At 37.9% G+C, this 27,662-nt stretch overlaps 1 protein-coding gene across 1 annotated transcript in view; it reads left to right on the plus strand.

Annotated features, from left to right (window-relative positions):
- The first annotated feature begins 7,877 nt into the window (after nt 1-7,877).
- The window catches only part of LOC134791761 (uncharacterized), a 77,869-nt gene continuing 58,084 nt past the window's right edge, over nt 7,878-27,662 (plus strand). The window contains exons 1-4 of the mRNA XM_063762912.1: nt 7,878-8,213; nt 8,567-8,590; nt 16,797-16,895; nt 17,043-17,108. Coding sequence (XP_063618982.1) covers nt 7,953-8,213; nt 8,567-8,590; nt 16,797-16,895; nt 17,043-17,108 — 450 coding nt within the window. The 5' untranslated portion in view covers nt 7,878-7,952. The remainder of the gene's footprint in view (nt 8,214-8,566; nt 8,591-16,796; nt 16,896-17,042; nt 17,109-27,662) is intronic.

The raw sequence follows: 27,662 nt of genomic DNA on the forward strand, positions 1-27,662 counted from the left end.
TGCTTTCGCGTCATCTTTTTTCTTCTCAGTCGTATCTAATTCCTCTTTTTCCGTTGTAAGCACGTAGGCAACTTGTTTTTCTTCTAGTATTAGTTTTAATCTGAATTTCCATGTGCTAAAATTGCTATTTTCACTTAAAATCGGTAGATGGGTTGATGAAATTGTAGTTGCGGTCGTCATTTTTCTTTTTTTCTTTCTTCTTTTATTTTTCTTTCTTGTTATATTTTCTTATTATTTCCGTAAATCGTAACCCGAAATATATTATTATTCCCATCGATATGCTACCATGTTGAGGTTTATGGGCTTTTTAATTTAAAGAACGTATGACTCCGCACATAGATTATTTTATTTTATATTAAAACACAAGAATTACATGTTTAATGTTTTACATATTTTTCAGAAAGCGGGGCGAGTGACGTGTGTCAATGCTCAGCTCATTTGTTTGTTCATAGACTAACCAAAGACAATCTCAACAGACCGAGCAGCAAAACTTGCAATAACCGACGGTATTCCATACCGTTGTACACAGCGAAGTACTAGGTAAAGTTAGGATTAGTTGCAGGCAGATGTGGAGGGAATACTTTGATAAGCGGTCTCTCACTAAAGGAATCTGGTACCGAACAGTTCAATGTCAGCTCCCTCAGGTCCCCTGGTTTGACAAAAAGCTTAGCAGGAAACAGGTAGTATCACTCCTCAGACTTCGTTCCGGGCACATTCCGTCAAACAAATTCAAGCACCTGATGAAACTAGCGGCTTCACCAAATTGCCAAGAGTGCGATAAAATAGAAGATGTTCACCATGTGTTGATGGAATGTGTCCGTAATGAGGCGCTGAGGAATGACATGACATTTATTAAATCTACCAACATAGGTAGTTGCAACATCGTCCTGGCATCGCCACTATCAGACGAGGCCAGGTTGATGTGCAAACTATACTTATATGTGAATTGATGTAGTGGTGTAGGTAATACTTCACTACTACATCATTATTACTATTAGATCTCATTACGGGGGTGACATTGTCACTGCGTGACAAAACCCCTTAAAAAAAAAAGATTAAAAAAAAATATATCGATAAACGCTACACAGCGGAACGAAATAGCGATTAATTGAAGCTTCAATATCTTCGTTAAACATAAACATGATTGAAATGCTAATGGAAAATTAATATATTATAATGTAGTAAAATAATTCAATTATTGCGGAACACATATTTTAGTAGGTATTTATGTATTTTAATTAATTATCTGAACTTTCCCCTCGTTCCCTGCTGGGGCGTGACGATAAAATTGTGATCTGATATCCACAATAAAGAATAAAAGCATTTTTGTTAATTTTAGGTATCGTTAAACCTTTGAAGTAAAATTAAAATTGCAAGAAATGTCGATAGTTTATCGATATGACTTTATCGACATGGCTACAGCAAGGTGGTGTTAAATTGTTAATCGTACACTAAACAAAAGTGGCAACAGTGACAGACAGCTCGCTGAGGCGTCATCTAAATATAGTTGGTCAAGCAAATCTTGTCAGTAGAAAAAGGCGCGAAATACAAATTTTCTATGAGATGATATCCCTTCGCGCCTACATTTTTCAAATTTGCCGCCTTTTTCTACTGACAAGATCTGCTTGACCAACTATATATCATATATCTATGCGTTGGGGCCTTGTTTCAAGCTGTGTATGTTGCATAAAAAAACGTGTATGTGTGCAATTTTAGGGAAGTGAAAAGTCGATTTTAATCATGTTATATATCGATAAAACCTACATATAGAGATGAAATGGTAGAGCCGGGAGATGACTACGGAATGCAATAACCGACCAAAGTTCATAACCGGTTTCGGTTACGGTTATGCCCGAAAAATAACCGATAATTAATCGGTTATGGTTATTTTCGACAAGAAATGATAAATTTACAACCATTTAATCAAAAAATTAAAAAGTTGGTCAAGCAGATCTTGTCAGTAGAAAAAGGCGGCAAATTTGAAAAGTGTAGGCGCGAAGGGATATCGTCTCATAGAAAATTTGAATTTTGCGCCTTTTTCTACTGACAAGATTTGCTTGACCATCTATACCTACAATATTCGGGAACGTGAGTATAAGTCTTCGTTTTTTTTTTCAAAAACAAATTCTTTAAAAAATAAACTAATGTAAGTAAGTGTCAACGCTGTTCAAACATTTCAACAGAATTGATTGAGAAATGCAACCTGCCGTGTCGGAAGCCGGTGTTGCTCGAAGTGCCGAGCAGCCGGACAAACAGCGTACATACGAGCACGAAAGCATTTGCCCAAGCTGAAGCGAAGACTGAAGTCTGAAGCTTCGCTCGGTCAGTCAATAAGTGTCTGTGTTTGTAGTATAAGGGTATTATCCACATCCACTAGTTTGTTCATGCGTGATAATAACCACGGAGTATGAGTTATTATAAAAAATAAAATACATATATATAAAATAAATAAATAAATATTATAGGGACATTCTTACACAAATTGACTAAGTCCCACGGTAAGCTCAAGAAAGCTTGTGTTGTGGGTACTCAGACAACGATATATATAATATATAAATACTTAAATACATAGAAACAACCATGACTCAGGAACAAATATCTGTATCATCATACAAATAAATGCCCTTACCAGGATTCGAACCCGGGACCATCGGCTTCATAGGCAGGGTCACTACCCACTAGGCCAGACCGGTCGTCGTATATTATAGTATATATGTCGTAGTCAGATCGTATAATCCGCCGTATTACATTACGGCTAGCCGTTTTCAAAAACAGGGGCGTTTTGAAATGCAGCGGTTTGACGATTAGCCGGATTGTCATTGCGTTACGTTCTTCAATAAGGCGGCCTACGTTTAGCCGCATCGTACTACTATTTAGATTGTAGAGTGACCAGTTCTTTCGGTCGCCTACGTAACCGGAGTTTGACAATGTTTGCAATTTAATTTATTTTTACCATGGTCCCACCGCACTACATGTGTTTCTTTTCCAAAACATTCCCTTCACAACTTAAATAGACGGAGCCCGCGAAGCGGGGCTCCTATTTCTGGGCGGTTTGCCCTTCGGGCATCTGAAGCTACCTAACGAACCTAACCTACTTACCTACCTACGCTTTTTTCCCCAAAGTGTAATGTTTTCACGGACGTCTCACTAAATCAATACGTAGGTAGGTTAGGTTCGTTAGGTAGCTTCAGATGCCCGAAGGGCAAACCGCTCAGAAATAGGAGCCCCGCGAAGCGGGGCTCCGTCTAATTAAGTTGCGAAGGAAATGTTTTTTGAAAAGAAACAGTTCTACGAACTCCAGATTTGATGGACACCCCAGCGTTTTTCATAGTGTGTTGTTGTTATGTCAGGCAGCGCCACGAGTGTTAAAAATGTGAACTAAAATCTGTCAAAGCGGCGGCTAATGACTCGCTGTATTACATTACGGCTAGCCGTATTGAAGAACGTATGGCGTCGAATACATTCCGGCGGATTCTGATTCAGCCGCATTCAATCCGGCTAATCGTCAAACCGCCGCATTTCAAAACGCCCCTGTTTCATGCCACTGCGCCGCACCTGCGAGTAAAAAGACGGACAAGTGCACAAGCCAATCATCCATTTTTTTCATGCCACTGTGCCGCACCTGCGAGTGAAAAGACGGACAAGTGCACAAGCCAATCATCGGTTTTTTTCATGCCATATCGGACCATGAAAACTCGGACTGCCGGACAGTAAAATTAATTGTAGTGCACAATCGCCCTAGAAGCTTACAAGGATTCATTTTTAGGAGCACTGAGGGCCTACCGCAAACCATGTTCGAAGTAGTATTGCCTCTCTGTCGCTCTTGTAAATTCGTAGGTAAGTGTGACAGGGAGGCAACACGTCGAACGTGGTTCGCGGTAAGCCCTCTGGAAACGTACCTCACAACCAGAAACACAACACTACATACTTACATAGTAAGTAGCAGTGCTCATTAGTGGTAATTTTTCCGTACAAACGTTCTCGACAATTTCCTCACTGGTTTTCGGCTATGAGTCATTCTTTAGAACTATTAGGTTACTTCAAAGTAGGCCAAATAAATACGCCGTTAATAATCTCCATTTCTGAGATAGCTGCAGTTGTCCTTACCGCACTAATTTTGGGAGCCATCCCCGTCAGCGCCACGGAGATATTTAGCAAAAATTTTCAAATCGGAGAAGGGGCTCAGCTAATCCTCTCCTCCTCCTCCTCTTCTTCCTCCTCTTAAAACCCTCCTCCTCCTCCAAAACCTCCTGTGGTTTTCTTTATAGTCCAATCAATGGTCATTGGGGCGCTGGGTCAGAAAGCTTATTGAGTGGCGACTGTGAACCGCAAAAAGCAGCAAGAAAAGGCCGCCAACATGGCAGACCGACAACCAAGTTACGAGGATTACAGAAAACAGTTGGATGAGAACAGCGCAATGCCGGTCATTGGGGAGATCAGTGGGAGCAGGGGTGAGAGCAGTGGGCGTAGGAGGAGCAGTGACAGTGGTAGGTTTTAAAAAATGTTCTTACTTACTACTTATACTGAAACGTGTTTATTTTACTTATATAATTCATACAATGTACCTGTATTGAAACACCGGTGCGGACTCGGCTCTAGAAACTAGAAAGCCCTTTACATTTGCTACCCACTCACCCTACTAGGCTAAGAACGTTTTGAGGCATTCAATCAGCACGTTCAAAGGCAGCTTCCTCATTCAATGCTTGCATTTTTATGAATAACCATCTTAACCTCACCTCTAACCCAATAATGCCCTTGCAAAATAAACTCTGCGCCAAAAACCTAGGCTTCGATTAGAATTAACGCGAGCCTTGCGGTAGGCTTTTGCGAAAGTAAGGATGAAATTTCCCATTCGGGATTCACGCATGCGCTGAAACCGAGACGCCATTCTCACTTTCACTGCACCACAACGTGAGATGTTTTGACGTATGAAAGTCCGGCCGGTTGGACCGTAATGTGTTCTTGACACGAAACGTTAATTCGGGAATGAAACCCGGGTGTGAACTTAGCCTTATGATAGTGAAGTGTTATAGATTAATTGAGACTGGTGAGTGTTGGTGTTTTTTGGTTATGTTGGTGATAGAGGCCGTTGCCTCTTCAAGTAAACAAGTGCATCTTGTGATTATCTCCGTAACTAAGTATCTACTACGATGCCTCGCTTTGTAAATTTTATATGTAAGTACCTAGTGGTTTCCAAGAGCCGCACCAAAAATTCCCATATAAGTACATATTTCAAGTTCAAATAAAATATTATAAATTAAAACTGTTATAACGTATATTTAAAATACATTAAAATTGATAACATAGCTATATAAGTAAGGGCTGGTTTGTGTAATAAATTACTTCTCATTATTGTAATTATTTAGCCGGTAAAAACATCTTTTCGCGAACGTTTGGCCGCAACCTACCGCGCAAATGCACGTGTACAACAACCATTTAAATGAAACAACGTAAACCTGTAAGGGCTTCATACAGACTTACTACATTTTGGTATTGAATCGTTTATGGTTTATCGTAAAGTGGGGTAGGAACCTGCCGGTTGCCATGGCGACGCCAGAGGGTTGAAGGTCCGGAGGGCTTTGCTCCCCCTCAGCTGATTGGCTATCTCGCTGTTCGGGTTTGCTTACCTATAACTATATTGTAATGCAATTAAAGGCCATGACAGGATACCGGGAAGTTAATTGATTGCCGTGATGTGATATTGCACGCGAGTTTAAAAAAGTAGAATAGGTATCTCGTAGCCAGTCTGATGCATTGAGAAAATTCCGCGTGGCGGATACTAAAACAAAAAAAAATCATTAAAAGTTACAAATTTATAGACGATTATTGGTACTTCTACATTCCTAGTAGTACCAATAGTACTTTCATATATTCTGGTAGCCAGGCCAGGCCCCAGTCAAGTCGTGTAAAAAGTTAAAAACATTGATAAACGTCATAAAGTCAATCGAAATAGCAAAATTTCAATTCAGAGCGGATATTTTCTTAGAAAGATTCAACAAGCGACGGTTTAATTATATTGTGTTCAATCAGTTCAATGACCTTTTATTTATGTAGACGTGTGACGTTCATAGTTGACAAAATTAAAAATTGATCCAACGATTTTGACAGCTTGACAGGTTGGCGTCACCTATACGCCTAACTAAATATAGGTTCCGAAACCTATATTTAATGGCTCACAATCGTGCGCCTGGTACCATATCTACCTCAATTTACTTACATCTATGATTGTGTTATGATATTAAGTAAGTATTATGTTCTATTTAGGTATTTAGTGATAGTGACATTAAATGCAAAGTCCAAAACTTTTTATATTACTCTGTAGGTACATTTTAAATACTTAGGCCTTATAAATCTTAAAAAGTACATTTAATTCATGAGGCTTACTCAATACTCATATGCCCCACAATAACCTACTTCACAGCGAAACGCAAGAGGCTAGTGAGTCAAAAGGTCCTTTCAATAAAACAAACATTTGGCACCCCTCAAAGAAAAGTCAAGCACCCTACAGGGCCCCACGCTACGAAAAATCATTAAGACGTTATTCGCGATTCATGAAGTCTTAAAAAGAGTCGGCGTGTTTTTAATTATGTTGTGATCACAAGTAGGTACCTACCTAAAGAGTGCCTTAATAGATTTAAAAAAATATATAAAATTCGGACTTCGCATTTATTACGACTATACCTACCTTATACCTAAGTACCTTATCTAATACATAGAGGAGGGTGGCCTAAAGTGAGTAAGCTACCGGAGAAGAACCTAAACCTTATTGCCAAGTTATAAGGCCCACCACCCACCACTATGGTCAGCTTAAAGTGTTGTTGCTGTTAGTAACTACATAATGTACATACATATGCTTCGTATGCGAAGCTTTTACTCCGATTATTCTTCTAGGTAACTAACGTGGGGCTATTTGTACCCCGATCAAATACTACTACATTATTCCTAACAATTTTTACCGCAGAATAATTGAAGCCCTGTAACTCAAGTTGCCGCAATGAATGACCAACTTACCCTTATTTATTGCGTAGGTACAGTGCCGTACCTTACTTTACAAATTATGCTTATTATTTATTAAACTCTTACTTATTTGAGAGCAAAATGGGGTCCGGTCTGGGCTGTAAACGTAGCAACCCTTGCCCGATGCTACACAGGGATGATAGGTACTTTATACTGTTTTTATTTCTAAAATATTCATAATACAGCAGGGGTCGCTTTATAGCGCCTATAACCTCTGTAAATCTGTAATCCCCATGCCTGTAAGAGATAACACGTCACAGCGTTTATAAAACTAATACATACATCTACTATAATTATGTAACATTTTTGAGGAAATCACTGAGCTAGTGTCCAAAAAATAATTAAAAAAATTATTTGTTTCAGATGTGCCACATTTCAACCATAGATTTTTAGAGTAATAATGTGCCTTAAAATCTTCCTCCAGTATAGTAACTTACTTTAGTCTCAGATCTTTTATACCTACCCATTAATTTAATACCATGCATAATTAATGTCCAGAGACAGTACCATCCAGAACATACGTATTTCGTGGTCCCGAGAAGCTTCTGTCCATAAAAAAAATATTATAAATTTATATGATCGCGAAAATTTACAACTAAATTAAGAGTTTGAATATAAAATACAACACTGCCTTATCGAATATGTAAAATGGCAAGTTTATGAGAGCGTTTTAACATATTTTTAGTAATTTTACTCCACGAATGCCAAAATACTTGTTGCCAAATTGCCAAGCGCTGATGCCGCCGCGTGGAAACACTGGAAACCCCATTCGGGCCTAAATCCAGCGGTACTAAATAAAATTCCAATCTAATATGAATAAATGCGCCGCGCTTTTAAATAAAAACAGCGTTTAAGCGAAGACCAATACGATTCGTACCAATACGATTCCAATCAGTTCTGGAATAAAAGAAATATAGTGCAGTGTGAATGTGGGAATGTCAGTGTGGGTGGGAAGCGGCCGCGCGGGCGGCGGACTCGCGCCGCCCGTCACCACAGCCCCGCTGCTCTCCACCAACACGTCCATGGAGTCCGGCATCGAGGCCGGAGTCCTGCCAACGGTCACAGGCTCGCTGGCCTCGGCACGGGATTCGCTGGGCTCGTTGTCGAGGGCCGCCGAGCCGCTCTATGATACGGATCATACGGATCTCGGCTCGGAGTTGGACGAGGCGGAGATCCGAAGGGAGTTGATGCATGACGTAAGTATACCTGTTACGAATATGTACCTAAATATGTGGAACTGCATGCGTAAAGGGTCCTTATGATCCATGCAGTTCATAAGGACCCTTCTCTCATGGAAAACCACATATTATGGCATAAATTTCTCTCTGTGCAATTTTCTCTCAAACCCTCTCAACAAAAATATTTCTCTGCATCAGTCTATGTTCTGCCTACATATGTATTGTATACATATATACATAATGTATGTACCTACAATTAACGCTGCTACAATACATATAATTTGCGCTACACCGTCAAATTTACTCGTATTTCTCAGTATTCGTATTTCCATTTTCAGGAGGAATTTATAACTATTTGTTTTTTTTTTCAGAAATGGCGGTTACTCTTTGATAGGGTAAGTACCGTTTAATTAATGTTTTATTCCTGTTACCTCAGCTTAATCATAACAATCATATATGATTAAAACAAATTAAAAACAGAGTGCTAGGCTAAACGCGAACTTATTGTGCTTCCAACTTCCAACACATCAGAACCACCACAACCCCCCACACCCTTTTCTCTAAATTCACATTAACGATGCCGTTATGATAGGTGTGTCACAGATAGATCATCTATTAGAAGAAACAATTTATATTCATGTTCGCACGTGAGACGGAGACGTTTATTCCCATTCTTCCCTAGCGCATTACCTCAGGAGGACTACTGTAAGTCTGGTCTCTAACTTAGCAAGGATGTTAAACATTCAGGGGTCAAACTATACTGGAAAGACGAGAAAAAATGCTTTGTGAGTACCTAGTTAGATGGGAGATGCGTTTCGCTGACAGCCCGGTACTTCATCATCACGATATCTTTATCTTATTTTATTTCGCTACCTTTTTACTCCATACATTGAAAAAAATGTACGGTTAACTAAAACTTTTTCACCACAACCTCGTAAAGGCTGTCTTTATTTCGTCTATTACCAACCTGTCAACCGGACATTTCACCCAGTTGGACGGTTAGTACTTTTTTTTCCCAACCGGACATCTGGTTTGCTGGTTAATAATAGGCAATCCTGACCTACACCCTGGCTGTACGGTTGAAACTTTTTTTTTCCTAACTATTCATCCAAGTCGCAATCAAGGTGTTCTGTTAGTATTTTTTTCCTAATCAGCCAATTGAATTGCCAACCAGGTGGTCAGTTAGTAAATTTTTCCCAACAGACCAATTAGAAATGCCAGCTGGTTGGTCGGTTAGTATATTTTTCCCGACAGGCCAACCAGACACACCAACCAGGTGGTCAGTTAGTACATTTTTCCCAACAGACCAATTAGAAATGCCAGCTGGTTGGTCGGTTAGTATATTTTTCCCGACAGGCCAACCAGACACACCAACCAGGAGGTCAGTTGGTACATTTTTCCCAACAGACCAACCAAGATATACCACATCTTAATAAATGATAAGTTTTTGGCAAAGTTTCATTTACAGTATATGGTTCTATTTTCCCGTACTAGTGTGTAAAATAGCACTTTTCGTGCGTATGTCAAAAGTTTAAAGGGCCATATGTACTCTGTAAAACGTCGTACGATACACGTGCGAATAGGTAATTCGCAACTCGAGTCGATTTAAAACACTCCCTTCGGTCGTGTTTTAATTTATCGCCACTCGTTTCGAATTTCCTCTTTTCCGCACTTGTATCGTAAATAACTATTTTGGTACAAGCTTTTATCGCTGACTGTACTTTTCTTTCCACAGGCAACTAATGCTCATCGAAACAATTCTAAAAACCCCAAACACAATTAGTATGCGTTGTTTCATCACATAGTTCCTATGGCCACCTCCTATCTCCATCATCAGATCAGCTCGATGACACCATAATATTGCATTGTCACCCGACTTACGTATGAATGCAAAATTTCAGCTCAATCGGAAACCGGGAAGTGGATCAAATTTAACTTGCAAGATTTGATTACACACAGACAGACAGACAGACAGACGCACGAGTGATCCTATAAGGGTTCCGTTTTTTCCTTTTGAGGTACGGAACCCTAAAAAGTGTAAAAATCAAGTTTAAGTGACAAGTTTACCAATAACATTTATTTTGTATGTTCAAATACATTCAAAAAATTGAAAAAACAAAAAGAATTTTTTTTTGCGGAATTGACCTAAACTCATATTACATTTTTTTTCTTCTTTTGACCTCAGAAATGCGTGGTTAAAATTATTCGGTTTCCTCATGTTACACCGTGTATACAGGGTGGTTCCTGTTACAGGACCAATAAATTAAAGGCTGCACTCCTCAAACTGACCAACATTTGTTCTGCAACTTTTATAAATTATGAATCCTTTAGACTTCCTCTTTTTCATACAAAATAAATATTGACTTCAATGTACGCTCACATCAGTGTGTATGGCGTTGCTTGTCAGTTGTCACGCTTTAAACATAACAAAATTTGCAATACATTGCGTCTTAGAAATCTTAGAATAAACTTTAAAGTGTAATAAAAATCAAAACATGACTTATTTTCAACAATTGCTGAACAAATGTTGCTCAGTTTGAGGAGTACAGCTTCCAGTTTAATTTATTACTCCTGTTATAGGAAACATCCTGTATGGCAATGTTTTTTAACCGCCTTTAAAAAAAAGGTGGTTCTCAGTTTGACCCGTATGTATGTATGTATGTATGTATATTCGCGATTATCTCGCGCTTGGCTGAACTGATTTTGATGCGGTTTTCAGAAAAGTGTTTGTTACATTCTGGAGAAGATTGTAGTATACATAGATCTGAGCTGATGTTGAACCCTGGCTACCGTCCACCTAGTGGAACTCAGGTTTGGTGCAACATAGGCCCACGTTATTTTGCCAGCTTGGTGCAACATAGGCCCACGGTATTTTGTCAGCCGTTCGGGGCAGTTCCAAATCGGCATACTATAAAAGGAAAATATACTAACCGACCAACCAGCTGGCATTTCTAATTGGTCTGTTGGGAAAAATGTACTAACTGACCACCTGGTTGGTGTGTCTGGTTGGCCTGTCGGGAAAAATATACTAACCGACCAACCAGCTGGCATTTCTAATTGGTCTGTTGGGAAAAATTTACTAACTGACCACCTGGTTGGCAATTCAATTGGCTGATTAGGAAAAAAATACTAACAGAACACCTTGATTGCGACTTGGATGAATAGTTAGGAAAAAAAAAGTTTCAACCGTACAGCCAGGGTGTAGGTCAGGATTGCCTATTATTAACCAGCAAACCAGATGTCCGGTTGGGAAAAAAAAGTACTAACCGTCCAACTGGGTGAAATGTCCGGTTGACAGGTTGGTAATAGACGTCTTTCATCAAAATCTGATAAGAAAGTTGCGTTATGTTTTATGTTATATTCACAAGAGTAGCAAAGTAGTTCTTATTGACGATATGCTATCTGAAGTTTCTTTTAAACACTTTATCGAAAATTAAAAGCTTGAACCTTAGAGACTTATATTAAGACTTACGTACTTAAGCAAATCTTGTCAGTAGAAAAAGGCGCGAAATTCCAATTTTCTATGGGACGATATCCTTTCGCGCCTACATTTTTCAAATTTGCCGCGTACTACGTTGATACGTCGATTAGATAACAACACCTGTTTTAGCAGGTTCAGGTATAAAACACCTAACGACTAAGGCATACCAATTAAAGATAAAATCGTTGAGCTTTAATTCTTCACAGCTCCCGTTCGCCATTAAATTTTAACTAACGCGTGATAATTCATAAAAACTGTCGTTTATGGATTTTATGATACAGAAACAAATTTCGGGGAATGTTCTTTTGGTTGATTAAAATGTACGGAAGCGAAGTAAACGTGATAAAGGTTAACGCACATTATCAATGCTTCTGATCGTTAAACCTTACTTTATAACAGCCGTACGACGTACGTACAAAATTATTAAACATAATTAAACCCCTCACGCGCTAATGAGTGAATTCTACCTACCTACACAAGTTCTACAGGCAATTTCAGCAGGTACAAATTATTTTAAGATGCAAAAGCGGCTTAAGACAAGCTGATATTAGCTTGAGCAGCGTTTTTAACTACTCTCATTACTTTCAGTAAACACATCGTAACTGCATGTAAAATGTAGGGTGGTGTGGTGAGGTCGAGTTGTGTTTGCCAAATCGAGCAGGGTCGTGACAGTAACCTTGCAGTAGCCACGCCAAGCTAAGTCAATTCCTGTTAATTTTTAGCTTAAATTGACTGTCTGCAGCGAGTCATATTCTTACGGCAGTATTTATAAACGCGCTTCAGGGCTCAATCACCTATTAATCGTTTGTCTTGATCATGTATTTGTAAGAAAGGGATAAAACATAAATTAACTAATTGAGGCTTGTAAAGTTTTGTGGCATTGGCAAATCTCTGTGTGCGATAACCTTTATAAAGAGACAAAGGGCGGTAGCGCCGAACATCAAAAGCCGTGCGGTCACGTAGGGGACATTTCAGATAATGCCGGCTGAAGATAGGGGCGCTTACGTTTTGTCTTTTTAAAATTATGCTGTCACAACAGAATCATGTGCGAAGTTATGGGAGTTAGGGGAAGGTGCGTGCTTTGAGTGGATGATCTGGCTAGATATTCACGAGTTCGTGAGAATAGGGTGTTTGACTCTCAAGTCAAATCAGCTTCTTTTTCGATCTGACAAAACAATAACGCCACTATGGAATGTTTATTTTTTAGTATAAGTCAATAATTATGATATGAGCGACACGCATGTGACGTCACGGTCAAATTACTACAATAGCCACTCTTTGTGGTTCATTCAGATTTATTTAATGTAAATAGTGTTTAAAATGCCTGTGGCCTACTTTTTTTGTAGTATTTTTCTAGCTCTAACCTCATGAATGGTGTGAAATAATGTGTTTTAAATACAGACAACATCCCTATTTTAGCCTTGGAGTTTATTACAAGTACCTATATTAACTGGAGGTAAAACTTAAGTATTCTGGCTTTGTAACGGTGCTCTCGCTAAGGGCCGTGAATAACATTAACCGCCCTTTGTGGACGTGACGATAGGTGTCGCGTAGTGTTCTCATATCCCTTACTCAGCAACTATTCGACTTTGTTTTTGGAAACCAAGTTTTCATAAAATTACCATGCTTTTGTTTCATGTGTAAGAAAAAAGGCCATCGCAAAAGTGTCACTTCCAAGCAAAGAATATAATACTCACTAGGAGAAGAACGATAACTCCATACAAAAAAATGTCCCTTTCAAAAGTTCGTTTATACTACTAGCGCTCTGGTGGGATACCATTGTAATTAGAATTGACAACCCGTTTAGCCTAGCGGGTATTGGCAGTAATCCAGTTCAGGAAGCTAATGGTCCTGGGTTCGAATCCCAGAGAGGGAATTTCTTTTTGTATTTTTTTATTTTTTGTTGGGGTCAGGTTTTTAAGAGCCCATCAACGTGCACACTAGCGCCACTGCTGAATACAATAAACTAGTTTTTATGTTATTGGATTCGTCAATCTACCCGTCCAAAGTTAAAACGGCCGTTTTTGTTTTGAGCTCATAGATCGACGAATCCAGCAACATAAAATCTAGTTTGATGTATTCAAAAGGTACCTAAATACACAATACAGTCCGTAGCGGCCCCTTTTTTAAATACATGTCGTTAAATTTAAATAATCACGATTATTTAGCAGTGGCGCTAGTGTGCACGTTGTTGGGCTCTTAAATTAGCATTTCACAAATAAGTAAAAAAATACGTTAAAAGATAATGATTAGGTACTATATTCAGAAATTCGTGAAATATAAAAGGTAACAAAAAGTTACGTATTATTAAGATATAAATATTTTCATAATACATATGAATACATACACTGATATGGCAAATGGTTACAAGTTGTTATTACATCTATCCGGTTATCGGACATTTTCTGCTTCACAGCTCCGCGCAGCGTTCTTGGTCACCGGGAAACTAGTTTGGATATGCGGCAGATACGTGCCCTTCTGAGCTTTTTCCAAGAAATCATATGACGGCCCAGGATTATATTATTATCTCACGCTCAAGCCATCTGCTGATTCACTTTCTAAAACAAAATAGTCAAAAAATTAAACAATATAATCTATCTTCCTAATTACTAACGTCGCTAATTCCTAGGGTTACCAGCTTAAACACTGTGGGGTTTTACATCTATGTTGAATTTTGATTATAATTTCGGACGCGTCCGCGGGACTTACGGGGATAGTAAGATTAAATTATTATATTTTAATTTGGTAATTAGCACGCTCATTTTTATTTAAAGATTAATATATATCTTACCTTGAAATTATCGCTGTTTCTGATTTACTACAACGGTTTCCACACACACATTAGGGCTTTCCATAATCCGGATAAGAATTGTTGATAAAGTCGCCATTGCCGGATACATACAGCAAGGAAGGAAGAGAGACAACGGTTTAAATTTAACTAAGTCTGTGCGAAGACGCATTTAGATATGTTGCTCGTACATATGAATAGATTTTATTTTCAAAATTAATAGGTAAATAAATATATTTCAAGTGAATAAATCGTTTTATATGAAAATTTATATTTTTGCATTAAATGACTTAAATGACAGCATTGACATTACAGACTTTTATCTTGTCTATGTTCTTACCGGCCAGACCCAAATCAAGGCCTATCAAAGAGGCCAATTGACAAAGATTTTTTTTTATTTTATCAAGGAGGGTAGAGGCACGTCTACCCTTCGTAGATTTTATGAACATAGACAAAGAAAAACTGAAATATAATAGATAATAATATACATATATCAAAAAATAAATAATAATTTACATATGACTACTTCATAAAATACAAATCAAAATAATTTGATTTGTTCCTAGAAATCGCATCTATAGACAAAGCCAGTTCTAGCAATGTTGCTGTAGTAAAATATTTTGATGTTAATTACTGGCAATCTCGTCTGGGAACGGACAACACATGCACAATTTTGAAGGGTCACATCGTTTCAAGGAAGTCAATAGGCCTTGCTTCCAAGGGTGACATTGCCAAACCTTTAAAATCTTGTAAGACTCCTGTTTTTGAAGACCATCACGTCATACCTACCTGGTCGTCATATTATGATAGAAAGTTTAAATCATCTTATGTTTGACGTATATTATGTCATTATATACTGACATTAGATAGAATCAAGATAGAATAAGGCTGCTATTTAACTGATCACCAGATTTAGTAAAATTTAATACCAAAAAAATCTATTTTACCACCCTAAAATCATGAATGATCACCAAAATTATAACACCATTTTAATGTGAAATGATTACCAATTTTATTACATTTTACTATCCTTTTAAAGGAAATGACACCAAACTAATCATTATTAACCCAAAAATAGTCAATGATTACCAAATTTCAAACCCCATTTTAATGTGAAATGATAACCAAATTTGTACATCTTGCTATCCTATTAAAGAAAATGACACCAAAATAATCATTGTAAACCCAAAAATAGTAAATGACCACCAAAATTAGAACTCCATTTTAATGTAAAATGATAACCAAATTTTTAAATCTTGCTATCCTATTAAAGCAAATGGCTCCAAAATAATCATTGTAAACGCAAAAATAGTAAATGATCACAAAAATTGTACCCACATTTTAATTAAAAATGTGCAAACATTTAATATATCGTTATCCTATTAAATTAATTAATCCACTTCGTCATCTTTTTCTAGTAGCATTTTATTTCTGTAACAGTCGCAGTTCTAACCTAACCTAACCCACTTTTCTAGTAGCATTTTGTTTCTGTAAGGGTCGCAGTTCAAACCTAACCTAACCCACTTTTCTAGTAGCATTTCTTTTCTGCAAGGGCCGCAGTTCAAACCTAACCTAACCCACTTTTCTAGTAGCATTTCGTTTCTGTATGGCTCGCAGTTCAAACCTAACCTAACCCACTTTTCTAGTAGTATTTCTTTTCTGTAAGGGTCGCAGTTCAAACCTAACCTAACCCACTTTTCTAGTAGCGTTTCGTATCTGTATGGGTAGCAGTTGAAACTTAACCTAACCTACTTTTCTAGTACCATTTCGTTTCTGTAAGGGTCGCAGTGCTAACCTAAGCTAACCCACTTAAATGATAGCAGTTTAACTTACTTTTCTAGTAGCATAACGAAATGCTACTAGAAAAGTAGATTAGGTTAGGTAGGTATGCGGTGCGGGCTACGGGGGGTTGAGCGGGAGGGGCTAGTAATTTTGGCATCAGTTTACTTTATTTGGTAATATGTATACATTTTTTGGTAATCATGGTGGTTTATTTAGGTGAAAATATCGCATTAATTTGGTCTTCAAGATTTGGTGATCATTAATGATTTTTGGTGATCATTCAATATATTTGGTATTTGAATACAATTTGAAGTGCAGTCGTAATTAAAGTGGTGGTACTTTTGTATTTTTAGGCCTTATTTTTTTGGTGTTCAGTAATTTTTTTTGGTAAGCATGATTTTTTTATTTAGGGTACCAAAGTATTTTTTGGTGGTCATTATATTTGTAGCCATAGAATAATAGAAACGAGTTGCCAAAAATAATGACAAGCGTGCCTCTGATACCTTTTTATTAATTTTATAACAGTTTACAAACTGATTTTTCATTACAGTTTGACCCTGAAGGCTTTGGCGAGATCCCCTGGCCTGACTTCCTGGTGACACTACAGAACCCTGACTTCAAAGCGCAAGTGCCGCCCCACAAACAAGAGGTATAGTCAGCAAAATACTATCTCAGATAATGAGCACTAAAATATCAACAGCATTGACGATATTAAGAAATTAACATCAACCTACTCAATTTCTCTGGTTTTCTACAAGGTTCCATATTTTGTAAGGATAATTGTTTCTTTTTTCAGATCCTTCTGGACAAAGCTCAGAGTGCAACTAGTGATTCCATCACGTTTCAGGAGTTTGTCAATGTGGTAAGTAAGACTATGTATTTTTTACCAAACTAATAATGAAAGAAGTATATAGCGTTTCTCGAGTGACGCTTTTACATTTATAACTCCTGTAAATTATAACTATGTATAATTGTATATGTACCGACATAGTTTTGTTAGACAGACACTTATTACTCTTTATTCATATTTGGTCGCGTATTCTAACTTCAATTAATTTCGCTTTAGCCTTTTGGATAAATGACAAAAGAACACGGCATTCTAATTCTAGCAACAAGCTCTTCAGATTCAGCAAATTCAATAAATTAACTACATACCTATGACTCAAAACCCAGGAACCGCTGAATATAATAAATAAGAAATCCCTCTTGTACATTATAGGACAAATAATAAGCTGAGATTGTGATCCTATAAATAAAGATAGGCATTTATTATGGAATCACGGTGTATTTATATGTGTGGCGCGCCGCGCGGGCGTCCTTTGCCTTCGCAGTGGGTTAGGTTATGTCCCACTGGGCCCACCATACAAGACAACTAAATTAAGATGCGACGCCGATTACGCTCAGCTCGCGCGCGTCCGAACGCAGCTCGAGTCCCTAAAAACATTTCAACACGAATAATGTCCATTAAACCTCTCCTTAATACGTGACAAGGAAACCCAAACGCAAACGAAAAAGTTCAACCAAAGTTTCGACTCGGACCCGAGACCCTGTCCTTATCTGGTTCTTATTGTCGCCTCTCGAAAGACGATAAGGCTCGCACGATTTATTAGGTGGGCATTTTATTTTTGTACCGTAAAATATATATTATCTTAAATGCGTATTAACACTGAGCACCATCGTTTATTATTAACGATGAGGTCTATTTCGTTTTTGGGTTTGAAAAAGACCCAAATTGAAGCTAAAGTACACATTGGTCTGAGATAAGCTTGAGTAAATTTTAATTATATAGTTCCTCTTGATAAGTATATTACGGATAGCGAATACTGCAAGCAATATTTCATTCGAATCGAAAGCTTTCTCTCGTCTATCTATTTTTGGGTTAACTAATTACAAGGCGTAGGTAGGTACTACATGTACTAACATCCTAGTTGCTCTTGATCTTATCTAAACTACATATATGTATGTACAAAAATATAAACATACATTTATACTCGTATGATTACTCATTTACTTTTTACATCTATCGACCTTCACCGGGCTAAAAATAAGAAAAATAATAAAGTAAATAAACTTAATCAAAATTTATGAGCTGTTTAAAATAATTAGACGATCATTAACCCTCATATATTAGTTTAATGCACGAACACGTCACATGCGAGCAGACCCTTCATTAATAATTCCACAGATGTATATTTTTATAACATTTGCATAAAAGAATCTTAAGAAGCACTTTTCTGTGTGCCCAATGTGGATCATGAGTTATGGTGCGGTCCTTTGCTTTTATTAATTAAGATATTAAGTGCCTACTTAAAGCGTCAACTTACATTTATTACCGTGCTGTTTTTAAATGTTTATTTTTGATTTGTATGAAGATATATTTTTTTGTTCAGGCTGTCTTTATTTAAGTATCAATGTATTAATGTATCAAACACTAATTAATCGGGGAAAGGTACACTTTATCTTACGTCTCTTGTTGCTTATATAAATAAAAGGAAAATTGCAGGTTAGTCATCAGACAATGTGAATTTGGTTTTAAATTTTTAACCGACTTCTAAAAAGGAGGAGGTTATCAATTCGACCGTATTTTTTTGTACGTATGTTACCTCAGAACTCCGAGATTTCTGAACAGACATGACAATTTTTTTTTGTTTGAATGTATAGAGGTGTGGTGGAATTAAAGGACCACTCTTTTAACTATTAGTAGCAAAGTAGCATAGCCTAGTTTAATTTAAGTGATTAATTTATGTTAATAATAATAATATTAACATGAAATTTGACTGACCATTTTCACTGAAATTTAACTCTACTACGCCATTCAGAATTATCAAACGTCTCAATTTAGTTTTTTTTTTCATATTTTTTTTTGCCATAAACGAAAGCGGAACCTGTTAAATAATGCATCTATTTTGTGTTGACGTGAGGTAGCGTACACAAAGTTATTACTTAAAAGCTCCGTACAATAGGCGCATCGTCACCGCCTCACAATAGGTATTTAATCCTCAACCTAAAAACGTTTTGCGTACAATTGTATGGATTGTCGTAAATCAAAATTAAATTCGATGTATAAGAGACAAGGGACAGTGGTCGTGGGCGTCCCTGACGCGGCATTCTTATGCTAATCCACTCGGAACACCACATTCGAACGGGGTGGGCCAAATTGTTATTTATATTGTCACCTCGCGCCTTTTTATATACGGCTAAAGTACTGGCTGACTTCATTGGACGGCAGAAACCTGGGTGACTAGACACTAAAAATATTCTTCGCTTTGCCTCCTTTGGACACACGCAAATAGTCGTGTTTTAGAACTCGGCCTAGGCCTAGCCAAGAAGATGATAATAGTTGATAGAAAACGCCAATGGAAACTTAAATGATGTATGGATATAGTCACATGACTTTTCATAGCATCTGTCACCCCGATTTTTTTTTCGTTGGGCGTTTGTCAATGTACAGTCAAGTGTAAAAATATGAGTGCACACATCATACTCAAAAATATGTCCCATAGCTCTTATATCAGCGAATTAAGAACTATGGGACATATTTTCAAGTAAGTTATATGCACCCATATTATTACACTTTACTGTACGATTGTCAGCTTGGCTAAGCCCCCTATTATTTATCCTGCCGGGGTTTATTACGAGTGACAATGCAGTCCAACCTGAACCATCACGGAACATTACAGGATGTATAGGCGTATATTGCTGCCTGATCGTGAAACCCTAACGTTTGTTATACTAAATTGATATTTATTCCAAAACGTTACGCTACACGAAAACATCATTGTTGTTGGACCATTACAAAACCATTGCTCACGTCCTAAGTGGGCCAGCGATTGTGCAGTCCGTCAGGAAAATAACATTGTCATGCATTTGTTATGAAAAATACGTTTTTCCAAAGAACATGAAGCCATGATTGATGTTGCTAGAGTGACTGGTAAAGAACAGAAGCTTTTACGTAGGTACTTTAGAACATTTGGTCGGGAAAGCAATTTCCTCGCAGGAAATTGGCTCGCTACATTATGCTGATTTGGTCTCGAAGCATTTCGTTTAAGCTATTAGCTTAAATGCTTCATTTGGCAGTTCGGATTTGATAAAAGTTTGCGGTTGAACGGGTTGGATTAATGGAGATTTTTAATGTTACACTTATTATTTAGGTATTGATATATTATTTATTACTTTTAGTACCTACATTACAATTAAAATATAGGTAGGTAGGTATTAAATAGAAATATGAAAAAATAAATGCATTTAGAATATTTAGGTAGATAAGTGTAAACACAAGTTTTCTTATCGCTAAAGAGCACCTTCTCCCAGACAACGTCGTAGATGGTTAAGTGGAGGAGAAATCATATGAAATATTAAAAAAATCTTTGTATGTTTGTTATGTAGGTACTTACAAACGCTTCCAATGCAAAACTATCTTAGCATAGGTGTGAGTTTCAGAATCGCTCATTTTCATATAACGCCGCAAATAAAGGTTAAATAGAACATTTGGATCCACTCGTTTTTATCGAAATGCAAATATGTAAAGTAAGTATGTCCTTACTTACAAAATATTATTAGTAGTGGTGTAAACACACAGTAAATAGCGCTTGTTTATGTGCTGTGTAGTGGAATGCCGCGGTGACCCCAGAATGGCAGCAGCCGAGTCATTACCTGTCCCGCATCACAAAAAAACCTCTGACCGTCGCCGCAGTCCCTTAATCAATTTATGGGGCGCTAACTGGAACACGAAAAATGTATTAAAGCGCTGTGGGAACCGACCCCGACCCTAATACTAATATTAATGTGTTATTTTGAACACCAATCTTTAATTCGAACCTCCAACAATCGATAGAAATAAACTTTCCCATCCATCATCAAACACCGCGACACAACTCTACCATTGTTGTGTTGACTTTACGGCGCGTTTCAAATTCACGTATTGGAAACAAAAACAATTACTTAATAAAACACACCTCAATCAAAATTAATTGCTTTACGCATTAATCTCTTTATCTTCCCTCGGCTACAAAACAACGTGTCCGTCCGTTCTCCAAGGTAATGGAAGCAATCATTCCAGATAAGATCCCTCTAATGTGAGAAAAGGTAGACGTTCGGGTCGGATCGTTAATTTAATTTGAAATAATAAAAGTTATATCCATCATTTATCACTTTCGACAAATTTATTTTTAAGTGTCTTTTTCGTCGTCCTTATCTGTGACTGGCCAGTAGGGAAGATGTATAAAAACAAAAAGGTTTGTTTTAAATATAAGGCGTGCCGCTGACGGCGAGGCGTCAAGTTGTGGCGCCCGCGGACGCCCTGTGCGAAATGTCAGCCGTCAGCCCCAATAATTAGCTTTAAAGGCTTATCTTCAAAACTGTCAGGAGTCGTACTTCAATAACCCATCCATTATTAATCGTTCTAAATTATAAACCGAAATTAAATTAAGCACCAGCCGTGTATTCGTTAGCAGGTCCTGCGGCCGGCGCATTCCATCGTCGAGTAGGTTTTCGTGTTCGGTCTCACTGTCCGTCCGTAACTCACACGGTATCGGTGCCATCTAAATTGAGATTTTATTGACGATTACTGTTCTAGCGGCGATATCGTTGCGATCTTGGCGCCAGAAACTGCTGCGTCTTCTTTGATCCCGCCCTTGATGAAATCGCCTAAAACAAAAAACCCTAGCAGAGCACTTTCCATTTAATGGAGTAGTTTTTTAAACTCGGGCAATCTTAATGTAGATAATTGCCATTAAACAAATAACGAAATAAAATGAGCATGATCCTCAGATATTTAAACGAGTATTTGTTGTCATTGATCAGATCATTAATTTCTATATCGCCTATTGTTTCGAACGACAATGCCAGGTATGTTAACAGGCTAAACATTTTTGATTTTTAGCCTTTCTTTCCAGAACGTCCTTTGCCATTTTGAATACCTATATTATCATACAAAGCGAAAACGATTGACAATACGAACTTAATTAATGTCTTAATTAGAAGTATTCAAAAGATACAGACCCATCTTGTTGTGTACAATAGGTATAGGTAAATATTATGTCATTAATACGAAAGGGGACGACGTCACGTAACCGCTTCTCCACAAACGTAGGAGAAACGTTAGTACCTACTTACCTCTCTCTCTCTCTCTCTTCTTATTAGCTTTTATCCCGGTTGCATCCTCAGCTTTGCTTTGGATCCCAGGGTCCGCTTTTCTACTTTACTCGTATCCCCTCCACTTCGCACGGTCTTTGGCACCATTGGCACGCATGCCATCCCTCGCAACGTCCAGCCAGCATCTCCATGGCTTTCCCCTTCTCCATACAACTACGTCCCCATTTTATTGCCTGACAATTATAGAAAATACATAATTTTTACGCAATTTGATGTATAATAACCGCAGCGATGTCCCTTCGTATTTGTATTGAATTAGTTTTTCGCTTCTAACCCTTTTACACTCTAAATACCTATTGAATTGCATTGATGGTCGGTATAATAAAGTAAGTTTGAAGGCTAAAGGCAATGAGGGTTGGTAGAGTAAATTATTTATTATGATCGCTCATCAAACGCCGACTATTCGACCGCTCTTTGGCCAGTATAAATGCTAGCTCCCATTACACGTAGCTTTTATGGGTCTCTCAGGTAAATTAACACTGGTTTGCCTGAGTGACCAACCCACGTGTACTGGGTACGCAATGGGAATAAAACTGCAGGTTCCGTGGCGAATCACCGTCGGGGTAGGGCTCAAGTAATCGCCACACTTTTTCTAGGACCACACCGGAGCAAATCCACGTCAATTTCATGGTCGGCAAGTTCACACGCACCTGCCCTTTCGACACGTTTGTTTACGTTTTGGATGAAAGGGTTAATAGTGGAACATCCCTAACGACTCATTTAATTTTTAATAAAAGTATTACGATTTTTTCTATCTTATTACATACTTCATTTTACATCCCGATTCCCGGCATAAAACCATTAAGTACGTATGTAACTAATAAGTACTATGTAAGTAATAGGGATGTAGTACCTACTCGTACTAACACTCAAGTGTGAGACCTAAAGCGCTCACTTTTTAATGAACAAAAATTTTGTACAAAAAAAACCAACAAGGGTAAGTATAGGACAATGCTCCTTGAACTCAACATATCGCTGCTTGAATGAATTATTGTAACATTCTACTAATAGATAAATCAATGATAACGACATTCGCATTGTTACCGGTGAATGAACCGCGAATATGTGGAGGTGTAGATCGTAACGCTCCAAAACGGGCCCCCTCGTGTTGCCACATGACATCACTACACTCCAAATAGGATCCGAGCAAGTGGCATTTAAAAATGACCAACGAAAAAGGACAATAATAGCCAGCAGTTAACAGAACAAGGCGCAAGGAATGCAGTTATAGACGAGCTCGTTTGCGGTATGAATAAAATGAATATGAGAGAACAGAAGTTGAGCTGCGAGTATAAATTAGCAGATAATCGGCGCACATCACCTGGAACCATATTCGAACACGAAGATTTAATATCAGTTTAATACTTTTCGTCGCGCCTATACACACATGTCAACGCACTTTAAAGCGAGTGACCGCACGCAACAAATCAATTTTCGATATAATTTTAATACGTCTAGCGGTTGTTTGAAAATAAGGCGGTATGCCCACGCGCACGCGACGTCGATGCCTGATTTACTGCCGATGCTATGATATTGAAAGCACGTGTCTATCTGGCGCGCTAAATAAATAAACTGGAACTTTTCAAGGACTGCTCGTTAAGCTTTCTAATCAGTATTTACAAAACTGTATCCTGGCAGCGTATTCCTATTGCAAGCATAGTTAGAATACGTGCAATGCTCAAGCGAACACGTGTAATTCTGACTTGGAAATCCGTAACACATATGTCTAATCGGAGAGGGTGCTTGTACTGGTTTGTGTACACGTTTGACTTGCTAAGCAATTGTAACGCGCACCCTTGTCAGCGCATCGGCACGCGTCTCGACGCACGTGAAATCGTTCACGCACCCGATTCAGAGATAAGACAAGGGCAATGCCAGACGCCTCTCGGACTAAATATTTACAGTGCGACTGCTCGGATACATAAATAGCGTACGTCCGACAGTATTCGTTAGCAGTGTTAATTGGATTCGTCATGCTGCCCGCGGCGATGGAGATGGGCGCCAGGACCAAAGGCGGCTCGATACAACTCTTGTAGACCGAAGCCTTACCGAGATTATGCTTCTTCAGAATATATGGCTACAATTTCTTTTGTTTTTTAAGATTTCATCTAGAAAGACCGTTCATCGCCTTTTTAAGTAAGTAACTTTACTATCTCCCAATTTAATGTATTGTATGCAGCTACGCAAAGGCTGAAAAAAAAACATATATTAGTAGTTCGCCCCGAACTGAGAACTCGCGGTTTGCCAAAAATTATATAGAGCGATTGACTTTGTTGCACCTACTTACTCGTATAGTTCGACATAAAATAGTAGAAAAAAATTTTCAAGAAAAAAAAACCGACTTCTATGGGGGCCGGTGAAAGATTACTTATTAACTGATACTGTATCTGTGGTAAGCCGAAATATTTCCTGTCAAATGTCAAATACCTATATTATGTTTATTTTTATTTTGCTATTTATTTCAAAATGGTAAATTTAAAAACGATATTATAAAAGTGCAAGCCGAGCACTTTCATTTGATACCAAACTCGACCATACTTTCTTGCAAAAATATGACCAGAATATCAAGACCCCTCACAAATAGCTTTTTAGCCTTCTAAGCTCTTCTAGCTCAATAACCCATTGATCGAGCCTGCTCATAATTTAATGACTAAAATATAATGCCCTCAACTACACGTTTACCCAATGACCTTTTATTTATGTAGACGTGTGACGTTCATAGTTGACAAAACTAATATTTGATCCAACGATTTTGACAACTTGACAGGTTGGCGTCACCCATACGACTAACTAAATATAGGTTCCGGAACCTATATTTGATGGCTCACGATCGTGCGCCTGGTACCATATCTACCTCTTTTTACTTACATCCATGCGTTTACCCAATTTCATTTAAATTAGAACAAATTTACTTAAGTTCTTGAGTATCAAACTATCCTCTGATAGTTCAGCTTAAAAACATCGAAATGCCGGGAGGTGCCCCTAGCCAGCCGCGTGTTCAAGTCGAATGTAAGTACTTCGTTCGCTTCGCTCGCTCGTTCGAAAATTAACATTCCTGATTAGACTGAAATTTGATCCTTATTATAACATATGATTTCAAGGCAGTACGATAGCTTGCTTCAAGTTTTTTCATAGTTTTAGCGTAAATTAAAAAAGCTGGAAAAATTATACTTTTCAATTTCAGTTAGGTAACTGTTTTATGAAATTTTTTCAATTTCAATTTGTTCAGAAAACGTTGTTGATAGTCTTTCCCTTCCATATAGAAGTATCAAATATTATAACAAAGTGAAAAAGAAATTAGGTCATTAGAAAGTTCCGACAATTTATACAAATAGATGCGCGGCAGGATAATAATAACTACTTAACTGCTGAGAAATGAGAAAGTAACAATGAGAATGCTCACAAGCGCGAATTACCATAGGCATGCACGGGAGTGCAGGATAAACGGTCGTAATGTGGACTTGGCGTCCAGATAATAACACGTGTCGTACACTGCCTGGCAATTAACGAGGTTCTCAGGGAGCTGCGAATTAATAGACGCGATGGGATCGAACCCGATTCCTCAGCAAGTGATGGGGCTATTTGAAGTTAAAAAAAAAAGTGTGATAAATGTGCTAGTTATGACCATGTTTGCATAACCATTTGAGCAAGAGAAGCACAACCACTAAACCTATGTCAGGGGAAGTGCACCCTTTATAGCCTAGAGGCCAGATGAAAATTTTGTTTACCTATTAAATGATTCGATTTTTTTGAGAATCTAATATCTACGATATGTAAACAACGGTCTTAATTAAAATAGTAATGTCTAAAATTGGTTTACTAACGTGTTGCAGAAAGTTGTTTATTAAAATTTTGTGTTGCATTATGTTACTTGGTAGAAATATCGTTTGGCAGAAATACTTTTGATATTCTGCTTTTCACAAAATATTACTTCGCAGAATTTCTTTTCGCATAATATTATTTGGCAGAAAACCCTAATAACAGTAATAACCCACTTAGAATATTCTGCGAAATTAATGCCATGCGAAATTACTATTATGGCAAGTATATATTTAGCGTGTTATGCGAAGTGTATTTCTAACAAATAATATTCTGTCAGATGAGGGTCAACGGTGAGGTGGGAAATTAATGTAGGTAGAGTGTAGTGAGGGAATAAATTTAGTTGACTCTACGAGTATGGCACAAAATTTATAGTCTGTCTTGTAGGGTGGTTGCACAACACTATCCCCTTTAGTCCAAAGCTCGACATTATGACGGAAAATAATAGGCAATAAGGAAAGCGGAAGGCAGTTATTTCACGCATAGCAGCACTGGAGAATGCTCAATTATATCAATAGATTACGTACATCGCGTTAGGAGTTATTAATTAGAAAATTCATAAGAGAAAGTTAATCTTTTAGAATTAATCAGCGTTTTATGTTATTGTTATAGAATAAAGTGGGATAATTTCATGGTGGATGAACAGAGCAATTAGTCACTGGGACGTCGTATGGCTTGGATACGAAAGGTGTAAGAATTGAAGGAGGTCGTACATTGTAAGTGCCTTTTGTGGGTGTCCCCTCTCTTCTCGATGATAAGGATCTGGGCGGGCGCTGGGAGATGGGCAGTGTGGCCACATACCGAGACGGATTCTCACGAGACCGCTACTTACACGTATGTTCTAGCATAACCGGTGCAGGTGAACTAAGTACAGTTTTAAGAAACAACCCATACAATCATTTCCAGTCGCCGTTACGACGCGGTGTAGACACATCTTGTGTCGACACCGTCTGTTTCGGTCACAATTCCAGTCGCAGAGTCGTCGCCGTGTCGACACAGTTACCAGAAATGGGGAAGGGTCGACACATGACACAAAGTGACATAAAGTGTGGTCGCCGTGTGCACACATTGTTACGAGTTTGCGACTACTTTATGCCAAAATAATTCGTTCATTCGTTCATTTTGTTCCTGTCAAATGGAAACTGTCAGATGGAAAAATAGTTAAATAAAAATAAGTGACATTAATACGCCATCTCTAAAACGGATTACAAGACGTAATTATATATTGTTTGCATTTATATTACAATAGGACTTAAATTATTATGGGGAATTAAACTGCTCGAGTGATTTGATAAACTAAGTGTAATATAATCAACGCACCACCACATTGTTTTAGTTTAGCCGGAAATGAAATTGTTTACTTCTCAGTGCCTGTGTTCATAACTATATTATTTGAAGCATTTTTAGTACTTCGATGCGTATACTATACTTAAATAACAGAAAT

This window comes from Cydia splendana, chromosome 6 (assembly GCF_910591565.1).
Source record: "Cydia splendana chromosome 6, ilCydSple1.2, whole genome shotgun sequence".
Taxonomy (NCBI): Eukaryota; Metazoa; Arthropoda; class Insecta; order Lepidoptera; family Tortricidae; genus Cydia; species Cydia splendana.